General features: G+C 38.8%; 1 protein-coding gene across 4 annotated transcripts in view; it reads right to left on the reverse strand.

Moving 5' to 3' along the window:
* Unc-13 (unc-13) overlaps window positions 1-25,883 on the reverse strand; it is a 628,091-nt gene that overhangs the window by 531,333 nt on the left and 70,875 nt on the right. For 3 of the 4 annotated variants that reach the window (XM_076787594.1, XM_076787595.1, XM_076787593.1), the window contains 2 exons: window positions 25,662-25,764; window positions 21,715-21,967 (listed from right to left, as the gene is read on the reverse strand). In XM_076787594.1, the coding sequence (XP_076643709.1) occupies window positions 21,715-21,967; window positions 25,662-25,764 (356 nt within the window). The remainder of the gene's footprint in view (window positions 1-21,714; window positions 21,968-25,661; window positions 25,765-25,883) is intronic. The other variant, XM_076787596.1, reaches the window with a different exon arrangement.

A 25,883-nucleotide genomic window follows, 5' to 3' on the forward strand; every position in this document is an offset into this window, starting at 1 on the left:
GGAAAGCTTCGCAGTAGTGCTAGAGTTTTTGGTACAGCCTGTACAGCCTCGTCTCATTGTCAGAGTCGCTTACGCTGGAGCGCTCTGCTCTCCGATCGATCGTCCAGAAACATGAAAGAACGAGTTTGCCTGTGATTCATCAATCCTGTTTCCGTGGCCACGATCACGGGCGTGCCGAGAAGCTAGCGGAAAGGATCATGCAGGGTTGTCAAGGTAAATCCGGAAAAGTCATTGTATAAAGAAAAACAGTTCAAGTTCCAGGGAAATGTCAATAAATTCTTTCGCCAGTTTGTAAAAAAGTAGTAAATGGTACGAAGAGTGGAATTACTCGATCTAACCAACACTAGTTGTGACGAGCTCCTTGAGCTTGCACATGAACACACTGCAGGCTTACCACCTTGTACAGTTGCCTCAGAAAATTAAATTAACGATCGCAATTTGTGAGGAAATGAATATAATTATGTTTAATAATAATGGTATACAAAGTGGTGATTCCTGAGATCATTTGAAGTAACTTTCTCCTTTGTGAAAATGTTCTCCGCTGCTTCGTTAATGAGTTATTGACGGAAAACAAGGACCAATCAGAGCGGGGCTACGACAGGCCCCGTCGAGCGTGGCGTAGGCATTGGCCGAGCCCGAGTCCGTATAGTGTAGGCGTCCGCTTAGCGGGACCTGTCGTAGCCGCGCTCTGATTGGTCCGTGTTTTTCGTTAATAACTGCTTAACGAAGCAGCTGAGAACAATTTCGCACAGGAAAAGGTTACTCGAAATGACCTCAGGAATCAAACTTTTCAAGGAAGTACATTTTGGGACACCCTGTATAGTGAGGTACCTTATCGACAATTGCTTTGTTTAATTTTACCTATATCTAATTTGTGTGCCGGTCCGAAAAAATACCGGATTTATCTCGGCAGCCCTGTAATTGCGCGGACTTGTGTGACCTCGCAAAATGCTCGACGAAACAGTGAAGTCGCGAAAACAGTGGTTTCCTCCTTTTTTTATTTAATGGCAACCCAGCACACGCGAACTCCGTGAGCGGTGACCGCAGCGTTGTGTGGAAACACCTTTGAGATAGCAAGCGTTCGCGTGATTTTTTTCTGAATTTTAAACTCGCCGGATTTTATTTTTAACCTACATTTTAATTCGCAGTTTATTTGTCGTGTCTAGAATCTTTTTAGGGCTTTAGAAGCGGTGCCAAAGTGTACTTCATAAAAGGAAATTGAAGTTTACACTGAAAGGTACGAATTAGGAATGGAAAATCGTTGCATAAGACATCGAAATCCGAGAAGAGATTACGCGAGAGCACTCAAACGACTTAGCTATGCAGTGATTAGCGGAAGGCTGCAGATGATCAAAATGTGGACCAAATAAATTGTGAATTTTGTAGCAGAAGTTATATTCTGTTTGATGTTATTTTAATGAGAAAAAACAAGACGAATTGGATGGTAACAATTTCATTGGCGAAAAATCAAAAATGAAGAATTTTGATTTTTGAATTTCAAAAGCCGAGCTGGCACGAGTCCTTTGATGTTTGTCGAATGCCCGAACTTCAGTCCTTCTTTCTTTTGCAATCGTTATCCTTCTTTACGTTCGGCACATTACAAACAATGTACTCTGCTAGAACTGTCGCTCGGCACCCGACGATACGACAATTACAAAAATACTACTTCATCCTAGTAGTTTCTTGCAAATATCACGAAAACCAAGGCCCAGCGGCGGTAACATGTATAGGAAAAAGTTGTTGATTATGATGACCTTGACAACATATTTCAAGGTCACCGAGATCACAAGAACCATCTCGTTCAGTCTTGACACATTGGTGATGAGGGAATTATTTTTTATTCTTCCTTACGATGCTTTAATCTATAGAACGCCGCAGACAAGAGGTGGAATTAAAACGGCACACCCTGCATAAATTCTTGACAGTAAATCATAGCGTTCATATAGAAATTCCGTTTGCTGTATGAGGAGACCCTATTACCCGTTAGCCTACATTGGTGAATGCTTGGTACGCGTGCTAACAAATCCAGGAAATCTTTCGTCAAGGTCGTTGCCACAGTACGGCTCGAATGTGTGCACGCAGCATAACACCGTCGTAAAGCTACGTCAACCACGTCGCCTTGGCTTCCCCGACTGTTTCATTGAGCGTTCTGTGCTGGCTATGCGCCAAGTGACGTCACCGCCAGAGGAGACTCAGGGATTGTCAGCGGCGATGCTGATGGAACCGCGATGGATCGGGTGGTCGAGGGAAAAACGGCTGCCGTATAGCACACGGATAGCTTCTGCTGGCACCGACTTCGGCTTGACTCGAGAGTCGAGGAAACCAAAGGAACGGTGCCGGCCCAAACGAATTCTCCGTCGAACAAATACAGGTGGTAATCGAAATCCACGCTCGACCGGGATCCAGGTGATCGCTCGTGCGAAAGTCGTCGAATACTACGGAATAAAATGAACTCCGTATGATGATACGACTTCGCACTGTAATAATACAGTGTACCAAAAATGTACTTACTCGAAAATAGTGATTCCTGAGGTCATTTCAAGTAACTTTTTCCTTTGCGAAAATGTTCTCTGCGGCTCTGTTGAGGAGTTATTAACGAAAAACACGGACCAATCAGAGCGCGGCTGCGACAGGGCCCGCTGAGCGTGGCGTTGGCATTGGCCGAGCCGGGGTCCGCTCACTGTAACCGTCAACGGGGCCTGTCGTAGCCGCGCTCTGATTGGTCCGTGTTTTTCGTTAATAACTCCTTAACGAAGCGGCGGAGAACATTTTCGCAAAGGAAAAAGTTACTTCAAATGAGCTCGGGAATCACCTCATTCAAGGAAGTACATCATTTACGGGACACCCTATGTACCATTATTATTAAACATAATTATATTCACTTCCCCACAAATTGCGATCGTCAAATTAATTTTCTGAGGCAACTATAGATGGAAGTACTTTTATATACGCGTTATACCGTGGTAGTAACTCAAAGGAACTCAAATTAATTTTTTCTCCCATAAGACGTGCGAACATTTACATAATACTGAGAATTGCCAAGACTCGCGGGAACTACCTGGACCGGATTTGTGAAAGGAGTTTGTGTTTATGGCCTCTCGAATTTACTGCTTCACACCGTGCCATTACTCCTGGTGTAAGCAATATAGTTTGATCGTAAAATCCATCAGAAGCTGAAGTAGCTGCGTTTCAAGCAATACGACAAAGCGTCGACAGAAATTTGAAACGCGAGAGACACCGGGCTTCGTTCAAGGTCCCATGAATTGCATAAACCCTCCGATTGGTAACTGTGACAGTAAATAACCTAGCAACGTGCAGGACAATTTTTATCTAGGTCATGTATAGAGTGTAGAGTCACGGAGACCAAAGATTTTTCCTCAAAATTCGCATAGCAACATTTCAGTTTACAGTGTAAAGTATGTTTAAGTAACTTTTTCATACATGTTTTCACTCATGTTATTAAATATTAAAGTACCAGGTGTTTCAGGGGTACATATGCCCATCAGGTTCAGAGTTGGGCAGTAATCAATTATTTTGTGATTACTTTTGTAAATGATTACGAAAAGTAAGTAATTATTAATCAATCAATCGTTACTAGAATGAATTAGTAATCATGATTAAATTTGGTCATCTGTAATCATTAATCAGTAATTTGTAATCGCAGAATGAATGACTAATTTATCTTTCACTAAAATTAACGTTAAATATAATTATACAGGGTGTCTCATCTTGATTTTCTCGCTATTATTACTCGTAGCAAAAATTATTTCAGAAGAAATTTGAATGGTATCAAGTGGGGCATATTTTGGTGTTATTAGTTTTTTCGCGAGAGGACGCATAAAGGTCATATGAAGGTCAACTTCGTTTTTTAAATGGAATGATATATTTTTTAACATATCAATGAACGCAAATCGACATTAGTTATAAAAAAGTATTACTCTACTTATGCCAAAAAGTTAATAGTTAAGAAGATATTTCAATTTAAATGATTGTAAGACACTATTACTGTCATACTAAGGTGTTTGCTTTTATTTATTGCAGTAAGGTTCAACATAAGAATCATTTACATCACGGCACTTTTGAAATCGATTGGGTAATTATTGCGTCGCCTCGTTATTCAATTTAGCAGTCTAGGAAAGAAGAAACGTTGGCTATAATTAAGATTGCTCAGTTACTGTTTCACAGCCGGCTCTATCTAACGAGGGTATCACTTGCGAAACTACTAGAGGACCCAACGATAGTCGCTATATTTGTCCCGCTGAGAATACGTCACCCTACGCCACCTCGTAATTCAATTTACCCTGTTCTCCGCGGAGTTTCTGGTAAATGCAGCGACAAAGTACCCCCTTGTACCCCCTCCAGAAAGGAGCTGCTATTATTCGTCATTTTCTTAAATTTCATTTCGCCTCTCCGACCGCTGCCAACTTCACCCGATACGCCGAATGAAATTTATACTCGCCATTCTATGCTCGTAAAGCCGAATATTGCGTATAACTTGGAACGTTCAATACTCGAAACAGTTTAAAGAGCGCTAAATACGCCGCGCTGCTCAATGCGGCATTTAAATGAGGATTCGGAGCAAAAATCGAAAAATGTGTATAGGCTCGCTTAAAATATCTTCAATACTTAGTTCAGTGTCTAACCACACACGATAACCTTCAAATAAATAATATCAATTTCCGGAATAATCTTACCATCTTTTAAGGACCAAAAGGTTAGCAATCTTTGCTTCAATTTCATTAGGTATTGTGTGTATATTCAATGAAAAGTAAATTTTTTCACATCTCGGAATAAGTTTGTTAAGAAATCAGCGCAACATATGCAGAATGTCCCAAAGTGTACTTCCTTGAAAAGGGTGATTCCTGAGGTTATTTCAAGTAACTTTTTCCTTTGAGAAAATGTTCTCCGCGGCTCTGTTGAGGAGTTATTAACGGAAAACACGGACCAATCAGAGCGCGGCTGCGACAGGCCCCGCTAAGCGTGGCGTTGGCATTGGCCGAGCCGGGGTCCGCTCACTGTAACCGTCAGCGAGGCCTGTCGTGGCCGCGCTCTTATTGGTCCGTGGTTTTCGTTAATAACTCCTTAACGAAACGGCGGAGAACATTTTCGCAAAGGAAAAAGTTATTTGAAATAACCTCAAGAATCACCCCTCTCAAGGAAGTACCTCATTTTTGGAACACTATAGCAATGCAATACAATAACTTCTTGATACAAAATCATAAAAATTATCAAATGACTCGAAGCGTTTTTTTTTAAATTATTTTCTCAGCGAAAAGGAGACACTTTTTACAAAAGTGATACATTGCTTCTATCAAATTCTCCTTATTTAAGGCATAACTAATTCCATTTAACAGGCATCAACAAGCAACGTATATTGAACAAATGAGCTGATTTTCTAGTCATTAGAGCTTGATGTATATTCAATTTTTAATAACTGATGATGTCACCGAACGATTAGATGAAAATTGAACAACAACAAGTGCGATTTTTGTCCACAGTATTTTGCACTTTACACCGCGATGAACTTTGTACACGGATGTCGAGTATGTTTGCCACCGCGTTCCGCTCGTGTAAATGAAAAATTACAATATTCGATGGGCGGCAACATTTCCGTCGACGTTCGGTGATCAAATGTTACTATTGATTTCGATGCTTCTGTTTGTTGCACGCACAAAGGGATGAAAGGTCGCGCGATGGAAAACACGGACTGGAAAATGTTTTCCCGTGCGGTCGATTACATTCGAACACACACGCGCATTCTTGTACTATACCTACGTCGTAGATTTGTATGTATGTATTAGCTGTTTGCAGAAGTCCTTTTTGATCGTCCGCGCATCATGGCTGTACAGCGGATGTGCGTGCAAAAAAGCAAATGCAATTTATGCACGAAAAATATGCAAATATGCAATCACACTAATATTCGGACACTTTTAAAAAGACGATGAAATGTTCAATTGACACAGATATCTACAAAACCCATTTTTTTTTAAATTTTCAATACAAGTCCACATGAAAAGTCGTGAAATGCAACTGTATACAATAAAACAAAAAAGTGTTATTTCACAACTTTTAGTACTTTCTCTCTAATTCGAATTGCAATTTTTTCCAAATTTTCTTCACCAAAATTATTCTTCAAGAAATACGACGCGTGTCCTATCATTTTGTTTTACTTGTCTTTCTTGATAATATTTCTTAGAAACGAATACTACGAATAATTTTCCGTCCAGATATAATGTGATATAATTGATTTACTGAAATGCACATTTTCTTCCGATATCATAGGGAGACACAAAGTAACATACAGTCTCCTCTCATTTTTTCCCTGCCTGCAAGTGACATTTCCTTCCCGAAGATTTCCAATATATCAAGACTGTCCCCCGCTGTTCGCGTTTTAATGTTGCGCCCTGCATAGGCAAAGAACGTCTCGCGTTTGATGGAAGAAGTATTGATAGCAGTGGCAGAGGGAGAATGTGTGTCGTAAGATTAAGGTCTATCGTTTGCTTGATCGCTTACAAGGAGATTACGACGAATCCGCGCGCACGAGGGAGAGGGGGAGGGAGGGAATGGAGGGGGAGAGGCCGAAGAGCGACACGAGTATTCGCGTTCGTGGAAGGGGTCGGTCTATCGCACGTGACTGAATTGCACCCCCATCCGAGGTAAGGCTGCCCTCTAATTTAATTTGTTCGACCCTCCGTCGAAAGATAAGATGCACTTGGTGCACTTCGTGCGGAAAAAACAAACAGGGCCGTTCGGTTTTCACTTTCTTCGTTGCACGCCCTCGCGCGGCACCCTTGATCCCCCAGACTCCAGTGCCTTTCGATCTCGGTCGTTATGGAGCCGTTTAAGATTCACGAAGCCCGAGCGTGAACGTTCTATTGGGTCATTGCTATACTGCGGATCTTTCTGCAAAATAAAAACATTTCCGCATCGTTCGCAGGAGAAGCTATACTCTAGCTAGCTAGAATCTTAACACGTTGAGAACAGCATATCATTATTCCACAATTATTTAAATTTTTTATTATTTTCTTATTTCTTTTTACAGTATATTATTCTCTAATTATTTTAATTTTTCTCCTGTTTTAAATCCTGTTTAATTACTTATATTATAAGCGCACAACATCCGCGCTCTAGACATTGCAAATAGAACATCACTCAAGAACAAAATCAAACAGTTGGGTACCCTGATCTGAAATACGGCTAAAGCCGATCCCGAACCTTCGCCTTATATCGGAACAAAACTGTACAATACCAAAACGTATAATACCACTGAAAAGAGTACACGTTCTGTTGTTTTTTGACAGAAGGTTTAGGTTATTTTCATAGCGTTTTCGTCATAAAAATAATTGTTAAACACGAGCGTAAATCAAACGCATTTTCGTCATGTGATGTTGTACGAGTTTCGAAAATGTTCTGCTGTTCCCACCGCCGTCAAAAACATGCAACAAATACGCTACTTTTTTTTTAATAAAGGGCAAATTGAAGTTAAACCAAAAATCGTATCAACACTTTTGCAATAACCCAATATTTAAAGAAACGTCGTATCAACCCCGCGAACCTGCCATTCAAATCGAATCCTGTTTTAAAAATACTCATCGAATCACGCGAAGGCGGTGACACCGTTACGGTTTAACCACTCGAGAATGGATTTGTGAATATTCATGTACATATGACACAGCGATACGTGAATTTTGTCTAAAAATTCTTTCGTCGAACGATTTCTGTCGATGAGAACAGGCCCAATTTGTATGCAACAGTGAGAAATGAATAGTCATTTATTCATCATTAGCTGGCCATTTTGTCTTACTTGATATTTGAAACAGGTTCATTGAAAATCTTACAGAGGGCGAAATTTCTGTAGCGATGTTACAGTTCTGTACCGATATAAGACGACGATGGTCATTTCGAAATAAGAAAATCTCTACTCCCTTTTTTCTTTTGACAAGGAAGGACCGGTCGAACATGTTAGATAAGATATGAACTTCACGTCAAGATGTTGTTAAATACAGTCTTCTTTCGATATAAGGCAACGATGGTCATTTCGAAATAGGAAGGTCTCTATCCCCTTCTTCTTTTAAAAAGAAAGGACCCGTCGAACATGATAGACAATCATGTTTAAGACAATGATCTTAAAGTCAAGGTACTACTAAATACAGTTTTCTTTCGATATAAGACGACGATGGCCATTTCGAAATAAGAAAATCTCTACCCCCCTTTTTCTTTCGAAACGAACGATTTGTGTCATCAAATATCGAGTACCTCATTGGTAATCGTTGTAATTAGTTTATGATTATTATCTACTGAACAATTAATGCCTGAACAATTTTTATTGGAATTGGAAATTTTCAATGGAATTTTCAATTACAATAAAAAATTGAAAAATTTTGAAGAATTGGAAATTCAATTTTTATTGAAAAATTTTGGTCTTATAAAAATGTCTACTGTATTGGACGCGCAGTTCAGAAACGCCGTTCAAAAACTCTCCCAAATACCCAATTAAGAAAACCTAATTGATAAACATGAAAGACAACTTTTCTCGACTAACCGAAATCGGTTTATGTTCGTTACGATATTCTCAGGTGGAAAATTCTTCGTTCACCGAATAATGAGGAAAAAAGAATACTTCAAGCTTTTTTAGAAACTAAACCATGCTCGTTCCACGCTTCTCGGACAGAGTGGATATTTCTTGCACAAAAGACGCGTATCTTGAAGCAGTTAAGCCACTTTGGATTGCTTAAATAAAATGTACTGTCGGCCCGACCGTTCGTCACGGTCTCCTTTCCTTCCTCCGCCTCCCTTTGATAAAGAAGCCGTCCAATTTAATTAGCATAAATTCCCCTTTATCGCCGTATGAGGACGCAGTGGACCGTGTCTCACAAATGAAGAAAGAATGGAAGATAAAGGAATTTCTAGGTGGAGATTCTTCTCGGGGAAATAGTCTCGTGGTTCAAGAATCTCCGGGAACAGTCTGCACATTCCAGATGCAAGGGATCTTAATTTCGTCGCAGTTTTCGCATCTTTTGTTTCAAAGACGTCAAGACGGTCTGTCTTGACGAAAGATAGTGCGAATGAAAATGCTGTAATAGGACGATTCCGCTACGAAAGAGAATTTGCTTGGTGCGATTCAACGCTATAACAGGAAGCATTTATCAGAAATAGTCGAAAATATTGGGTTGTTCGGAAAGTAATTTCGTTCTTTCCCAACAGAGGACGTAATTGTATTTTTCCGCAGCCAACTTCAGACTAAAGCCGCATTGTCATTATACATTTTGACAGCTGATGCAGCAAGGCTTGATGGGGAAAAATTTTGTCTGATTCTGCGCAGTAGTTTTTGGTTGGTACCCTTTCAAATATGGAAAGTGAAAAGCGGAATTTTCGGCATATTTTACTTTTTTACTATCGAAAAGGCAAAAATGCTGTTGAAACAAGAAAAAAATTATCCGATGTGTATGGAGAAGACGTATTAACAGAACGTCAGTGCCAAAACTGGTTTGCAAAATTTCGATGTGGCAATTTTGATGTGGAGATGCACCACGTTCTGGAAGGCCACTTAATGCTGATGAAAACACAATAAAGGCATTAATTGATGCAAACCGACGAATAACAACTCGTGAAATCGCAGAGAGATGAAATTTATCGAATTCGACCGTTCATGATCATTTGAAACGACTAGGTTTAATCTCAAAGCTCGACATATGGGTTCCTCGTGTTCTTACGGAAAGAAAGTGTCATCGCATTGACGTCTGTGATTTGCTTCTCAAACGTCAAGAAAATGATCAATTTTTGAAGCGCATCATCACTGGGGACGAGAAATGGGTTGTCTACAACAATGTTACACGCAAGAGATCATGGAGTAAAAAAGACGAAACGGCTCAAAGCACTTCGAAAGCCGATATTCATCAAAAAAAAGGTAATGCTATCTGTTTGGTGGTATTTCAAAGGAATCTTTTTTTTTTTTTGAGATTCTACCGGACAACACAACGATCAATTCTGAAGTGTACTGTCACCAGCTGGACAAATTGAATGATTCACTTAAACAGAAGAGACCAGAATTGATCAATAGAAAAGGTGTAGTGTTTCACCAAGATAATGCGAGACCTCATACAAGTTTGTTAACTCGCCAAAAGCTTCTACAGCTTGGATGGAATATACTGTCACACCCACCATATTCTCTAGATCCGGCACCTTCTGATTATTACTTGTTCCGGTCTTTACAAAATTTTTTAGACGGTAAAACCTTTACGTCAAATGAGGAGGTCAAAAATCACCTAGATCAGTTTTTTGCCAGCAAAAACCAAACACTTTATGAGCGTGGAATTATGCTACTGCCAGAAAGATGGCAAAAGGTATTGGACCAGAATGGACAATATATAATTCAATAAAATATTTATTCGCTATAAAAAAATCGTCTTTCATTTTCATAAAACAAATCGAAATTACTTTCCGAACAGCGGAAGTAGTATTTCGGAATCTCATATCTCATATTAATCATTTCTTTGTTTGTAGGAGGACGCGTAGAGGTCATATGAATGTCAACTCAAAATAAAATATTTTCTACCGCAGGTGAACTTCAATGATCTTGAATAACCTTGAGTCGTAAGTCACTGTATGCATCTTAAAATGCCCTACTAGACAGTACATAGAATAAATATACCATTCCATTAGACAAAACGGAATTGACCCTTTATACGTCCTCTACGCGTCCACATACAGAAAAACTGTTAACATCAGATTAGGCCACCCTCGAAACCGAGCAAGTTTCGCCCGACGCATTTTTTTCTGTCACCAATAGCAAATCAGTTTTAAATGCCCGTGTATAAACTGTGTGTGCTTCTCATCAAAATTTGATAACTGCAAATAGCTGTTTCCAATCGAAGTTATAAACAGTTCCCGTGCAGTTAAATAAGCTTCGAATATTCAGATGCATTAATGAAAAAAAAGACTGTCGATCGCTTCGAGTAATAGTCTTTCGCAACAGTCGAACGTTCCGTGTGCCAGCTGAATTAATCTGCCACTACAAATTGCTGAAATTAAGGGGAAAAAATGTCTCGAGTCAAGTGTGCGAGGTGGTATTAAAGTGTAGTCGAGCTTTTGAAGATCGCGAGGAGAGGATATTTCATCCTTGAGAACCTAATAAAAAATATCGCGAACGGGTTTATGATTATGACAAAGGAACGCAATATTTTAGCCGGTCACCATAAAAAGTAGAAGACGTGCTGGAAACAATGACGGCGCGCACGCCTACGTAACGAACGTATCATTCGCCGCGTAAAATTGCTCAACAGGGTCAATTTGTCAGACGACGACGTCTGTTACGGTCGCCTTTATATGGAAATCGATATCGCCGGAGTTTCTCGACCCTTGTGATGTCCAGACAAATGCGACATTTTTTCGGCCAGAACCACAAATAAAGGTCGATTTATGCTAAACTGATTTATGCGAAAACTGAATAAAAGAAGCGTTACAGTTTTCGAGAAAATCTCTGTCCCCTCTTATTCTTTTGAAGTTGTCGTCTCGACACCGCTTAGAGACAGAACGAGAGGATACCCAACTTTATGGGACCCATAAACTTTGGGATCACTCGAAAACAAAATCAAGCCGAATAGGTACCCTCATCTGCAACACGACGAAAGTCGGTACGGGGTCATCGTCTTATATCGGAAGAAAACTGTATTAAAGTATTGTTATTAGATATACTCATTTACAGTGTTTACTCTGTATATGTCCGAAATGCCTAGCTGATAAAAGTCCCAGAGCTTTCCCCACTGCCGCGGGGTATATCGTGAGGGGCTAAGAAGCTCGAGAAACCTCTGTCGCCGAGGAGTGTAAAATCGCATGGATCAAAGAACAGTATCTCCTGGCCGATATATGTCCGTGGCTAGACCCGTGTTTTGGACATATATCGAGTAAACATTGTATAAAAAAGTTAGTTAGGTCCTATTTCAAGTAGTATGCAGATTAAGAGGATTTAGCAACATCAATCTATTATTTTCAGCCCAATAAAATTATTAAAGGAAAAGTTATTTTACTAGGCCCCTGTTTCTTAAAATTGACGCAGAAAATGTTTATTTTGCATAAAGATCCGCAGTTATTAGCTATTCTTATCTAGCTTCGTAATTCTTAGAAATGTCAATTATAATATGCTGTTGAAGAAAGCCTTTTCGAACTATAGCAAATATTATACAAAAAAAGAGATTTCTGTTCGTAACATAGATTTGTACGGTTATGAAATACTATGTCTTATAATAGCATTGTCGTGGAGTGTGTCTTTCCCGGATTTGCCACGACGATCCTGTACATTTTCCGAGGCGAAGAAACAGCCGGCCAGAGCAAACGATATGTAAAATTTACGTCTCGGGCCGGTATTAACGTTCGCCGTTAATTATTAACACTGGGGCATTACCATAATATGAATTGTAAATCCGTCGCAACCGGATGGAATCGTGGGGAATAATCGAGGCCGACGTTAGACACGGTTTTCGCAATTTTCACGGAAGGGTGTGGGGTTGGGGGTGGGGCAGTGGGAGGGGATAATTATTCCGCGTTTCGGTTCCTCGCCGCGGAAACCCCCGGTTTTCCTTTCGAACGTCGGATCGATCGTGGATGAATGGCCCCGATATTCGGTTGGGACAATGAAAGAGGCGGTTCCTTTGACTGGGAGAAGGACCATCCACGCGCAGACATCTCGTTCTTTTACGAGTTTGACTTCTAGTTCGCTCGTGAAACTTCAATCGTTCGCTCCGCGACCGATTTTCCGCATTCTGCCGGGCAAAAGTATGAGACCGGTTGAATTATTCTCTTTCTTCGGGGCAGTAACGTTATTGATCGACGAGGATATTGTCGAGGTCTGTCTCCGCTCGCTTTTATACAACGAACTCGTGACACTCAGGCAGCTCGGAAACTATTTTCCATGGTCTCGTCCAGAAAGTAAGAACCGATTGCGCATATTGACCGTGCAGGCTACCTTAACCCCACCTAACGAAGCTTTCGTAGAAATGACGATCAGAACATTTACAGTGACGAGCAAAAGTGTAAACACACTTCGTTAGTTTTACATAAAACGTGATAATACAACCTATTTTTCAATTGAATGATAAGGCTTAGGTAATAATAATTATATGGTGAATGTGATAAACGAAACATAACAATTTATGTTAGATGATATTAACAATATATAATATTTTACAAAAATAAGAATTTGAAGCAATGTTTACAGTTTTGCACGTTTCATCAGAAACGGTTAAGATAGTACACAGATGCTAGGGAAATGAAATTGTCGACGAACACTCATAGCCAACTGTAGCAAGACACATTTGGACTGGTGTTTACACTGGTTTTCTTCTATTTGAAAGTTAGTTAACACGTGTAAGTCAAGATGAAAACACTTAGTGCAGATAAAAGAAACAGTATCATTTCATTGTGCGATAAAGGTTTTTCACTACGGCAAATTGCAGTAAAGTGTGGTGTAAGTCATACGATGGTTGCAAGAATAAAGAAAACATGGTAGTGTGTCAACTTCTTCAAGAAACGGTAGACCGCAACTTGTTTCTGACAAAACTGCACGCGAAATTGCACATCTTCTTCGGTCTGAAAGTCATAAAACTCCAAAAATCGCGGCTCAAGGCGTTGGAGTAAATGCAAGTGAATGGACCATTCGCCGCTCTTTAAACAAAATCGGGTTAAAAGCGAAAGAAAAGAAGCGCAAACCAGCTCTTTCAGACAAAAATATTAAACTACGAAAAAAATTTGCTCATACATACAAAGAGTGGACAACAGAAAATTGGAAAAGAGTTATATGGTTTGACGAAACAAAAATTAATAGATTTGAATCTGATGGAACGTCTTGGTACTGGACTTCATCCAAAAATAGCGATCAAGCAAGTAGCATAAAACAAACTATGAAGTTCGGGGGTGGCTCAATTATGTGTTAGGATTGTTTTACTCATAAGGGTGTTGGTCCCTTAGTTCGGATAGAAGGTATCATGTGCAAAGAGCATTATTTAAATATTTTCCAAAATAATTCACTAATTAAAATTATTTCGCATAATAATTCAATAATTCTGATGTTAATTCTATTGAATTTGCTGAAGACGAAGTAGTATTTCAACATGACGGGGACCCTAAGCATACTGCAAAGATAGTACAAACGTGACTACGAATTCAAAAGTTTTCTGTGACGAAATGGCCAGCACAAAGTCTAGATATGAACCCAATCGAAAATTTGGGGTCCATTGTGAAAAGAAGGCTAGCAAAATATGACAAACCACCTTCAGGTGTTGATGAATTGTGGAACAGGACAGAACAAGAATGGTACAACATTGAGCCGGAAATTATTAAAAATTTAATAGATAGTATGCCACGCAGGCTAGAACCAGTACAAAAAAGTAAAGGAACATGGACAAAATATTAATTTAAAGCTATATTTCGACGAGCACAATTAAAGTGCAAAACTATAAAAATTGTTTCCATTCCCCATTTTCGATAAATATTCCGTATATTGTTAATACTAACGAAAATAAACTGCTGTGTTTTGTTTATCCTATTCACTTTGTAATTATTAGTACCTAATTTTTATCGTTGAATTGAAAAATAGGTTGTATTATCACATTTTATATAAAACTAGCGAAGTGTGTTTACACTTTTGCTCGTCACTGTATACCTTGTGACATACAGTCGGGGACAGTATTAAGTGGACACCCTAAAAAATAACTTTTTCAAAATTGGACGACACAACTCGAATCTTGTTGGATTATTGGGTAATGTGTAGAAAAAATTTTCTAAAATTGCTATTGCTCGGAATTTGAAAGAAAAAAGTGAATATCACGATTTTTAACACTTTGAAAATCAGGGAAAAAGTTATTAGGGGAAAAAGGAAAAAGTTACCCTCCCTCTGTCAGTGCCGTGATTATTGACGTGACGTTGTGACACGTGCACGACAAAGACGAAACGCGTCACATGATCGGGTCGTGGTGGAAGTTTGGGGGAATAGCGTCGTAGAAGGGGAAGGGTGAAGTGGGGGAGAAGTTTCAATCTGCCGCCTATGGACAGAGCGGTGTCGCTAGATGAGGAGAATTGACTGGAAGTGAAGGGAAAAATTTACCCCCTCTCTTTGCCAGTACCGGATTAGTCACGTGACGTTGTGACACATGCACTACAGTGACGAAACGCGTCACGTGACTGGGTCGTAGCGGAAGCGTGGGGGAATAGCACCGTAGAAGAGGAAGGTAGAGTAGGAAGATGAGTCTTACTCCGGTGACTCTGACCTTGGCAAGTCGCAATTCGCCGAGACTTTTGATTTACCGTCTAAAGCACTATTACAACTGGAAAAGCTAGATCCATAGTTTTCACGGTAACAGGAAATGGACGCGGTCGCAGGAAGAGGAAGTCGTTATTCTCCCCTGGAGAAGGAATCACGAGAGAAGAGTGGCATGAGCGACAACCGATCAGGCCGCTCAGCATTAACATGAAGCGAATCTAATCCAGGAATCGATTATGATGGCCAGCAAGCTGTCCGCTATCAGAGTTCCTGCGTTTCTGTCACGAGCATGAACGCGATCTGCGAATAAGCCGATCGCTTGAACGTGTATCAGGGGTAACGTGATCTGCTGCTGTGATACTTGAAAGGGCAAAGGATCTCGCGACACTTTCGTAATAGCTGTGAAATGCGAAATCGAATTTTTGGAACATTTTCTGCGTATCTTTTCAGAAGAATTTCGGGCGTTTCACACTGTTCTAACAATCTATCGGAGGGAAAAAGTTAATTGAACAATTAATTTGGAACACTTTTCTAATTTTCAATTAGGAACCAATTAAAACTCTTAAGTTGTGCTACATTTTTTGTAATAGAGGAAAAATTGAGGATAAGCCGAAATCCGTTATCGAGACTTTTACAGTGACCCAATAGAACTTGCATTTTCTAATGGACGTTCAGCTATTGATTTCTAATGTGATATTACACATCCGTAATATTATAAAAATTCAATTTTGTCCAGTTAAATTGTTGGAACGGCATACCGTGCGGGTGTGTGGCACCGTTGGACGTGTGCGGTTAAATGTTCGCTCGGCAAGGTTAGCTCCGGCGGCGATTAAATTAATTCCCGACGTGTCCGGGGAACGGGAAGTTTCAAGATATTACATTTTATTTCCTGGCCCGACGGTGATCACGGATGAGACAAACACAGTGTCCGCCGGTAATCGCATTATCGACCAGTTTGGACCGATGCACAGACCAATCCGGCACATTCGACGACATCATTGAAGCTAACCCGAAACTCGTTACACACTTCCATCGACCGGCACGACTGCCGTCAATTGATTCGGGCTCGTTCCGCGTGTAAACATACTCGTTTCAGTCTCATTTTGCGTGCACCAGCTTCGCACACCAGAGCCGCGATTATTTCGAGTGCAGTATTCTCTCTGTAATTGTCGCAGGGGTCTCTACCGTAACTGTCAATATTTTATCCCCACCACTGGGCGGGGGGTAGGTCTCGCTTGGAACCAGTCAAGCAATAAACATACTCGTCGACCGAGCCAGCAAGCGACAAGTATCGATAAGTCTCGCACTAATGCAAGCGTAGCAAAATATTACAACTTTTAGAATTTTTTATTTTCTTCTTTTGTATATAACTTCTACCATCGTATTCGTTTCATTTTTCTAAGTACAATGACACCAAACACGATATACTTACGATTATAATTACTTATGTAACAAGCGAAGTTAAGAATTCGGGTATCTCCACTGTAAATGTCAAGTCAGAAACTTCAATCGCTTGTTGCACAAGGAATTAAGATCGTAACTATATCGTGTTTGGTGTCATTTTAATCACAAAAAAAACAAGACCAATACGATGGTAAAAGTTTCACAAAATGTTGAATTTATGCTGATATGTGACATAAGTATTAAAAATAGCGATGCATAATACTGATCAATGCTGCTTAAAAAGTAGACACAAAAGAACCGGCTACTTTTGTCACAGTATCGCTAAAAATAAAATTAATTTGAAAAATATTTATATATCAACACGTGACCTCAAAGTTACACGGAGTCATAGAGAGTTAATAGAGAAATACATTTTTCTATGAAATTATGGCATAACGCGAAATAATAAATAAATAAACCGGTGCATGTGTGTGTTCGACGAATTAAGTAACTGAATCTGCACATACCCATTAAGAAAACATTAAACGGGATCGTTAAGACCCGTTATGCGGCCTAATTCGAGAACGGGGTCAGATAGCGCAAAACATTTATCCGAAGTTTTCTTATTAATTTTATGCAGCGAATGTAACCGCAAATTTACGGCCGCGTCTCGTAAAATGTGTTGTACAGAAATTTTCTGCCGGTAAGGTCACACAGAATGCGCTGGGTTATCAGATAAACGAGTTACATGTAAACACCAGTTGCCAGTGTTCACGTGACGACGACGACGACGACAGCCGTGAGTGATAAGAGCAAATTGTACGGTTTACAGCTAGACGTGATCGGAAGTGAGATAACGAACCCTAAAAGATTTTGTTGCAATATTTTATTAACGCTATTTCGTGTCCTCAGTGATCTCGACTGAAACGTAAGCATTTTCATGCCTCCATATGTTCTTCGTTGAAGCTTTGCACTGTTCTAAAATGAGTTTATTATTTCCTGAAATATACTAGCAACGAAAAGTGCATATTACGAGGTTATTAAAGATTCCAGTTATTAAACGAACGAGTTTTAACAACTTTCAAAATTTTATCTAGGATAAGGGAAAGAGAAATATAACATATGTATTAACTGATTTTAATGAAAAAATTTAATATCTCTTTTTTATAATAATATTCAATATGCTTTAAAAATAAGTATAATTAATATAGGCATAGTAAATGGGTCCCTTACCCTAGATTTGAAGAAAAACAAACACTGTGACAGGATGCAATTCTCTCCTTGTGATTTAATACACATTGTTATTGCTGATAATATTAGGTCAAGACATCAATAATTCCTGATTACGGGAAGAAACTGTAATGACGCACTCGAGCTACCTATTGAATGGCAACAAGTAGTTGTAAATAATGGTCGACGTATAATTGATTAAAATATAATTTTAATCGATGAATCAAATAGATATATTAACAAACGATTTATAACTCGATTCAATGTTTTGATCGTTGCTGAAAACATCTTCCTTTTATATAAAATGTAAAAATAAATATTTATATTTTATGTGTAAGATTTAATAAGCATAAAATAATGTAAAATTTGTATAAAACATGTATATTGTTTATTAATTATTTTTAACGATACGTATAAGAATTCTTGTTAAAACTGACACTTTTAATAATAGTATAAGTTGTTCAATAACTTACCAGTTTTAAACGTGAAAAATATCAAATACAATCCTATTTTTGTCGTTTCTAGATGGACGCAACCCCGTAAATATCATGGTAGCGTCACACTTTCCGCACCCCTATTTCGCGATACTTTTTTCTCTCTCTTATAGAAACTCAAGCTCGACGGAGCGCGATCTCATACTATTTACGGGAAAATTGTTGGAAAACCAACGAGCAGGGTGTGCACGTCAATTTTAATTAATCTTAAGCAATCGAAGCAAATGTAATCGTTGGTCATGATATTAACTCATTAATCATTAATCTTGAAACGATTCCTTTCTTTTTCTTATGTTTAACTGAAAAATTGGTTGTTATGTTAGTCACAATAATTCTGTACTGTTAATAACATTTGTTTTCGCATAGCAAAGAGATGATCAATCCAGATGATTCCTGAGGTCATTTGTAGTAACTTTTTCCTTTGCGAGAATCTTCTCCGCAGCTTTGTTACGAAGTTATTAACGAAAAACGTGGACCAATCAGAGCGCGGCTACAGTGGACGGATTCCGGCTCGGCCAATGCCAACGCCGGGCTCGGCGGGAGGCACTATAACCGCGCTCTGATTGGTCTGTGTTAATACATTCTTCAGGAATCACCTCTTTTAAGGAATTGCGACATTTTTGGGACACCCAAAAAAATTACATGTAATTATAATTAATTAATTTTGCTGGAAGATAAATTAATCATTTGTGCCGGGATTATAAATTACTGATTAATAACTAGACTCCGGACTTATGATAGAAACGAATAGATGCAATTTAAGACAGTGAAAATATTAAAAGAGTATTAATATATAACTTTCATTACATTAAAGTTAATAGTGAAAAATATAAATTTGTATTCAGCTTCTGTGTCTTGCAATGGATGCATAAACTTTTTATTTTGCATAAAGATCTGGAGTCTAATTAATTACAGATGACCAAATATTATCATCATTACTTATTTATTCTTGCAACGATTGATTGGATTAATGATTACCTATTTATTCTTGTAACTATTGATTGATTAATCATGCTTATCATGATTACTTTGTATAATCAATGCTCGTACACGTGCTCTGGTAACATTAATCCTTAAGTGCGACTTTGTTTACGAACAATCAGACAATGAAGTGTCATACTGGGGCTGCCTTAAAATACCGTAAAAATTTACTAAGACATTTACAAAGAAATTTTTAAGTAATGTTATTCAAGCCTGAAACCTTAATAACTTGAATAAAAGTTAGTGTACAAAAATTTCGTTGGGAACACCGTGATACCATTGCAAGGTTAAATTACAATACCAGGTTTGAACTATGCACTTACTTTAAGCTGATCATTGCTCTCTACATTTCTCTGTTTATTCTACGTTTCACAATCCTCTTGTTCATCTAATGTCCGCAATTTTCTTACATTTTCACTTTCACAAGAACATCTGATTAATTCGGAACTCTAACATAATTGCTCCAAATGAAATCGAAATTCCTCTGATCTCGTTTATTCGCGGAACCTCGTCTATGCTGCGCGCACAGCGCCGTGACGTCACGTGGCCACGTTACTCGAAGCGAAGTACCGCGGGAACTTTCAAATCAATTTGACGTGCATCCCAACGACTTTAACAATTATCTTTCTTTTAAAACATTGAAATTTCTTTTGTGGCTGGTATATGTACCTTTTATCTATACTCTTTCGCCGAACTGTGCCATCATTGGCCTGCGGTGTATCGCGTTACCAGCGAAATGTAAAACCGTTTACAGGCGGACGTGCTCGCGTTTTATAGTTGCTTAGAGCTAGACCCAGATTGATCGTAAGATACTGTTCCTCCGGAAAGCTTAAGTATCGCTGTATCTGCGAAATGCTTGCTCGGATATCAACGATACGTTCATGCGAATACCTAGAATACTATGAGTCCCGAATACCCATACTAAATTCAGAACACGAGCGCTATTACCTTAAATTTACTGTTTATTGGATGGTTACACGTGAAGTGGGCTACTTCTTGAAAAGATTCGAGCTCCGATAGTGGGCCATTACTTCTTAAGGCTGTTGCTTATTATGCTAATTATCGCTTGAATTATGGGAACGTGAAAGTTTAAGCGGAAAGAATACTTTCTCCAGGTATACATCATTTCTTTACAAGATACATTAACAATTCTGGAAACAGATGTTCTCTTATCCATTTTTTGGAAATTAGGTTTATCGTTTTGAATTGATTTCTGACATTTTTTCCGTTTATTTAGTTATTTATAAATCATAATTGTCTCCTTGAAATTCGATTGAAATATGATTTCAAATAATAGGTTATTTTATTTTATAATTACTTTCCGGCCCGTGATTACTTTTTAAACAATGTTATTTGAAATAACGTGTTACTTTAGAATTATTTGAGAAAATTTGCAAAATTGTTCTCCGAAATTATGTCTGATGAACTGATTTCCTGATTATCAGGTTTGAGTATGGTTTCTTCTGTAAAATATGCAATAAAGGAGATAAAGTAATAATAATTTGAAATTGCAATTATATCGAATAAATTAATATTATTTTTACTTTCAAATGACAATACTGACGATAATTGTGCGAAATAAATTATATCAAATAGTCATTTCTTATTTTCATTTCAAACAAACATTTGCCCAGTACTGTTGTAATCGTCATATCCTGTCAATAGATTAATTAAGTTGCTTGATTGTCTTCACGACTGTGATCTCAATTTTCAAAGATTTTTTACGTTTAAGTTTTACCTTTTTAAGTTTATGATTTGTGGAAATAACGACATAAAACGACTGTTTTGCTTTTTTGAAGTATATGGATGTACTATTATGAGAACAAATTAATTGTTTTAATCAGTACAAAAATAAAGTCGTTATTAGCTGCTAATGCAAAAGCGTGGCGTTTCTCCCACGTTTATCCTGTACGGGAGAATACGCAAAACTGGGGGAAGAAAATTGGATTTTTCGTGTCAGTAAAATTCGGTGACAAACATGGTGGACAGCTCTTTGTGGTCACGTTGGGAACAGTAGCTTTCGGCGACCCCATTGGTTTACCATATTTCTCCCTCTTTATCAAGTCGGCGTCAACCGGATCGGGACTCGGAAACAAGGGTCACTTAATGTATTCAATGCGAACGTGCACGATAGGTCCAGTCTATCACGATAAACGTGTACGCTTAGAATATCGGGACTGGTTAATCGACGTACCTGAATAATAGAAACCCCTCTTGTCGTGGGATAATCGAGAGTTTATCGGAGAACGTTCGGAAGTACGGGAACGCGGGTGAATGCATTGCTGAAATTAATCCGTAAAGGGGGTGGAGGGGAGGGGAAGGGAGGGGCGCTAAGACACAGATCTAGATAGGTGCATGTATCAATTAGTGTACCGTGTTGGTGATATCTGGTGGCTGTGTGTTGCTGTTCGTGTCGCGCATGCTGTCGGGGGGTATGTGTTGCTGTTGTTGTTCTTGTTGACCGGACGATACCGTGCTGGATGCATTGTAGGACTGCTTAGACGTTACCTCGTTCATGTACGATACTTCCGATAGGGGGACGTAGTAGTAGCCCAAGAAACGATCCCACAGGAGACCCTTGCACCAGACCTCGACCAGAAGGCCCGTGTTCATGTCGTTCGTTTCGCTAAATAACAGACGGACAAGACAATACATTTTACAATCGAACGATACTTTCAAATTCGCTGACGACAACCTTTAAAAACTAACTTTTTCAAAATTGAACCAAACGACTTGACAGTTTTTTTTTTTTTTAGATGTTAGAAGGATTAGTTAACCCTTTGCACTCGAAGCTATTTTAACTCCAAAACGAAACACTTTTTCCAACCTAGAATATTTCCTTTCTATATACTTTCTTTTCGTGTTATACATATGAAAATGGTGCAATTTGCTCGTACAATACTGAAGTGTTTAATAATAGATTAAATACAAACAAATTTAATAATGTTGAAAGTATTTTGAACAATGATACAGTAATTTCTAGTGGCACCTTACAGTCGCCTTTCGAGTTTAAGGGTTAACTGGGTAGTGTGTAAAAAAAATTTTTTGAAATTATTATTGCTCGGAATTTCGAAGAGAAAATTGATGGTCACGATTTTTAACTTTTTTATCTGTGCGTATAACGAAAATTTGAAATATGCTTCTTGTAAATTTAAGTAAGTATGAAATTTGGACAATACAATGCTTAGACTTAAATTAATTTTTGAAGGGGAAATTAAAAGAAGAATATCACTCCCCATTACCTTCACTAAAATAATTATGAGACCGAGTAGGGGAGCAATGGAGATCAAAATATCGAGAATATCGTAAAGATTTAGTAACAAATATGCCAAAACGATTTGCATTTGTCAGAGGTTCGTAGATAAAATATTAAATATATTTCTCCGTTATTATTTTGGGCTGGTGCAAAATCAAGTCACGCATAAAATACTGTAATACTAGGCAATTAAAAACAGAATTAAAACGTTAGTCAAATTTTGTGATCGTTTTTTAATAAACATGTAAATAATGATTTTCTGAAGTATAATGAAATGGTTTCATTAGTTCAATTTTACTGTTAATTGTATATTTTTCAAATGAAAATAAAATTCGAAAAATGTAAGAAATTTCAAATTAGACTGCCACCTAGAACATTTCAGTAGCTGCAATACAGAGCAGTACAAACATTATAATGCGTGCTGTAGTACAAACATTATAATCCGCAAGCAGATCCACTGAACAAACAGACGATGGACAGTTAAGTTCGTATGGATGACAATAGTCATTTACGCGACCGTTCCAGGGTTAATAGTGGTTGCTAATCGATAATGCTGTTTTAGTAGAAGATTCCTTCCTACGTATTTTTAGAGGTGGCCTTTTTAAGATCACACACTTGTCAGAATTTACATACATAGTTGACGCGATTACTCTGAATAGAGGGAAATTGATCGGTACATCCATCCTCGTGTCTGTATTTTTAGGCAGTTATTTCGTCAGAGAAGTTAAATAAATACGATTTAAAAGCGGCACGGGCACACGTAGCCGCGCGTCAAAGGGAAAGTAGGTTAAAGGTTCGCAACTTGGCAAGTGAGAATTTAGCCGGCGCCGGTAGGGATATTTCAGAAAGCTAGGATCCAAAATTCTCCTATTTTCTTCCGGCGCGATTCCCGCGATTGTCCCCCGCCTTATATATTTTCCTGCCTCGATCAATAACATGTTCTTCATCTCGAGCACATGACGTGCTCTTATTTTTCCTTATAACACAGAGAACGCTCGAGTGTGATTAAAAATGTCGCCTGGGATAAAATTAATCGTCTCCTGATGAAACACGGACTCCTAACGTACATACTTCGAGCACTAATATTAGTTGTCAAAATATCGCGCGTATTTCCAATCGTTCGATCGCGGATTGAAACGGTTTAGGAAATGTCTCTCTAAAACTCACGTAAAAAATCTGATTCGAACAGTTTTAGGAAATTTTTAATCCGAATAATTGTTACGAAGAAGCTTCCAATTATTATATGTTTCTTTTTTCCACTGCTTTGTTGTGTTAGTTCAATTTTCTTGTAAAGGTAGAAATTCAATTCATTGTTTTATTAATATTTTTCTAAAAAATCATTACTTCTATAATACATTACGCTGTATATCTACTATTCTATATATGGTACATATAATAACGTATTTAAGTATTTCTTCTATTTCTGACCTTGTGTGACCTTGAAGATCATTATGTCATATACCAATGAATTTGCTTTGGCACACGCTTTCATATGACATAAAAAAATAAATAGCATGCCATTTAAAAAATTGCAGGAAATTTAAAGGTCACCTTCATTTCTAAGAAAATAATGCAGATTTTGTTTTGTAAACTACAGACACCGTTACTTTGCTTGCCAAAAACACTTTACCTTCCTCCTCTTCGAATTTTTTCTAATGTTTACTATTTGCAAAAAAAAAGCACTGGCTAGTGTTAGCGTGAACACTCTGTACACTTACTATTGTTCATATTTAATATACGGCCAAATAATTACTTCAACAATCGTACTCACGATTTTGATCGAACAATTCCTGCCCGGAATAGTGGATCTGTACAGAGTCTCTTGTTTTCTATCGGCAACAATGAAAATTCCGAGTAACCTCGAGGGTTCCAGCGCCGGCGTATCGACATGATTGGTGTAGCTGCGAGCCGACACGGTGAAGCAATTAAAAGGTCGCCGACGAAATTATTATTAAGTTCGTAATTATACCCGCGGCAAAAAACGAGACCGCTTTCGCCGTCGACGACGCAAAGAGCCGGGTAAATCGATAGGAACGAGGGTAGTGGAACATATTCGAGGAGGGATACGGCAAAATGATCCAAACGCGAGACATAACTCGCAATTAGTTAATCACGCTATCTGCTGGCTAAATACCGATTTATACAGGGTGTCCCAAGTATGTTTTACTTCATTGAAAGGGACAATTCCTGAGGTCGTTTCAAGTAACTTTTTCCTTTGCGAAAATGTTCTCTGCGGCTTTGTTCAGAAGTTGTTAACGAAAAACACGGGTCAATCAGAACGCGGCCACGACAGGCCCCATTGAGCGGACGGCTACAGTGAACGGACTCCAGCTCGGCCCATGCCAACGGGGCCTCTCGGGGCCTCGGTGGGGCCTCTCGTAGCCGCGCTCTGATTGGTCCGTGTTTTTCGTTGATAACTCCCCAATGAAGCCGCGGAGAACATTTTTGCAAAGGAAAAAGTTACTTCAAATGACATCAGGAATCAGTCCTGTGAAGGAAGTACAACATTTTTGGGATACCTCGTGTATCATCCATGGATCGAATTATAAGGGAGTTCTGAAATCCGAACCCGAAATCGGTGAAACCAGTGTCGATGATTTCCATGGGGACCGGTTCAGCATGGGTCGTATGTGACCCACACGGCACAGACTGTGCTAAGAAAACTCAAGCCATTTGGTTCAATTTTTAAGAAATTATTCTAGTGTAAAGAGCGTTCAAATATTAATTCCAATCACTGTATATCGAGACATTGTAATTACCATTACAGTAGGACCTCGATTATCCGAATCTCCGAAGTCTTTAGTATTTCGACATGCTCAATACCATTTCTTGCACAGATTAATAAAACTGGAATCTAGCACTATAATCGAGGTTCTGCTGCTTTTGCAAAATGTTCACACGAGGCTTTCAAAATAGGCAATAAAAAATTAAAAAAAAAAAACGATTTTTCGAAGTCCCCTGAGTGCTGTACGCCCTCGAACTTCGGGAACGATCGCCGTGCACTTATCCGTCGAGGAACCACTCTCACCCTTGGTACACAATGAGTTCGCGAGGGTATACTTACAAAAGAAAGTCTTGCTCCCAGCATGGATTGGCCCCTTTCACAGTGACTGTCGTGGACTTGACGTTCTGCAGCTTCAGTGTTACGTAGGAGTTGAACTGCGTCGCTGGAAATCGTTGTCGATCGGTATCAGTCAGGCAAACGTCATTGCGATTCCGACGATTGTTTTCGCTTTCACGAGCTGGGCGCAGAGCTGATCGCCTATGCTCAGCTGGCTTCGAGATT

Source organism: Halictus rubicundus, chromosome 5 (assembly GCF_050948215.1).
Source record: "Halictus rubicundus isolate RS-2024b chromosome 5, iyHalRubi1_principal, whole genome shotgun sequence".
In the NCBI taxonomy this organism is placed as follows: Eukaryota; Metazoa; Arthropoda; class Insecta; order Hymenoptera; family Halictidae; genus Halictus; species Halictus rubicundus.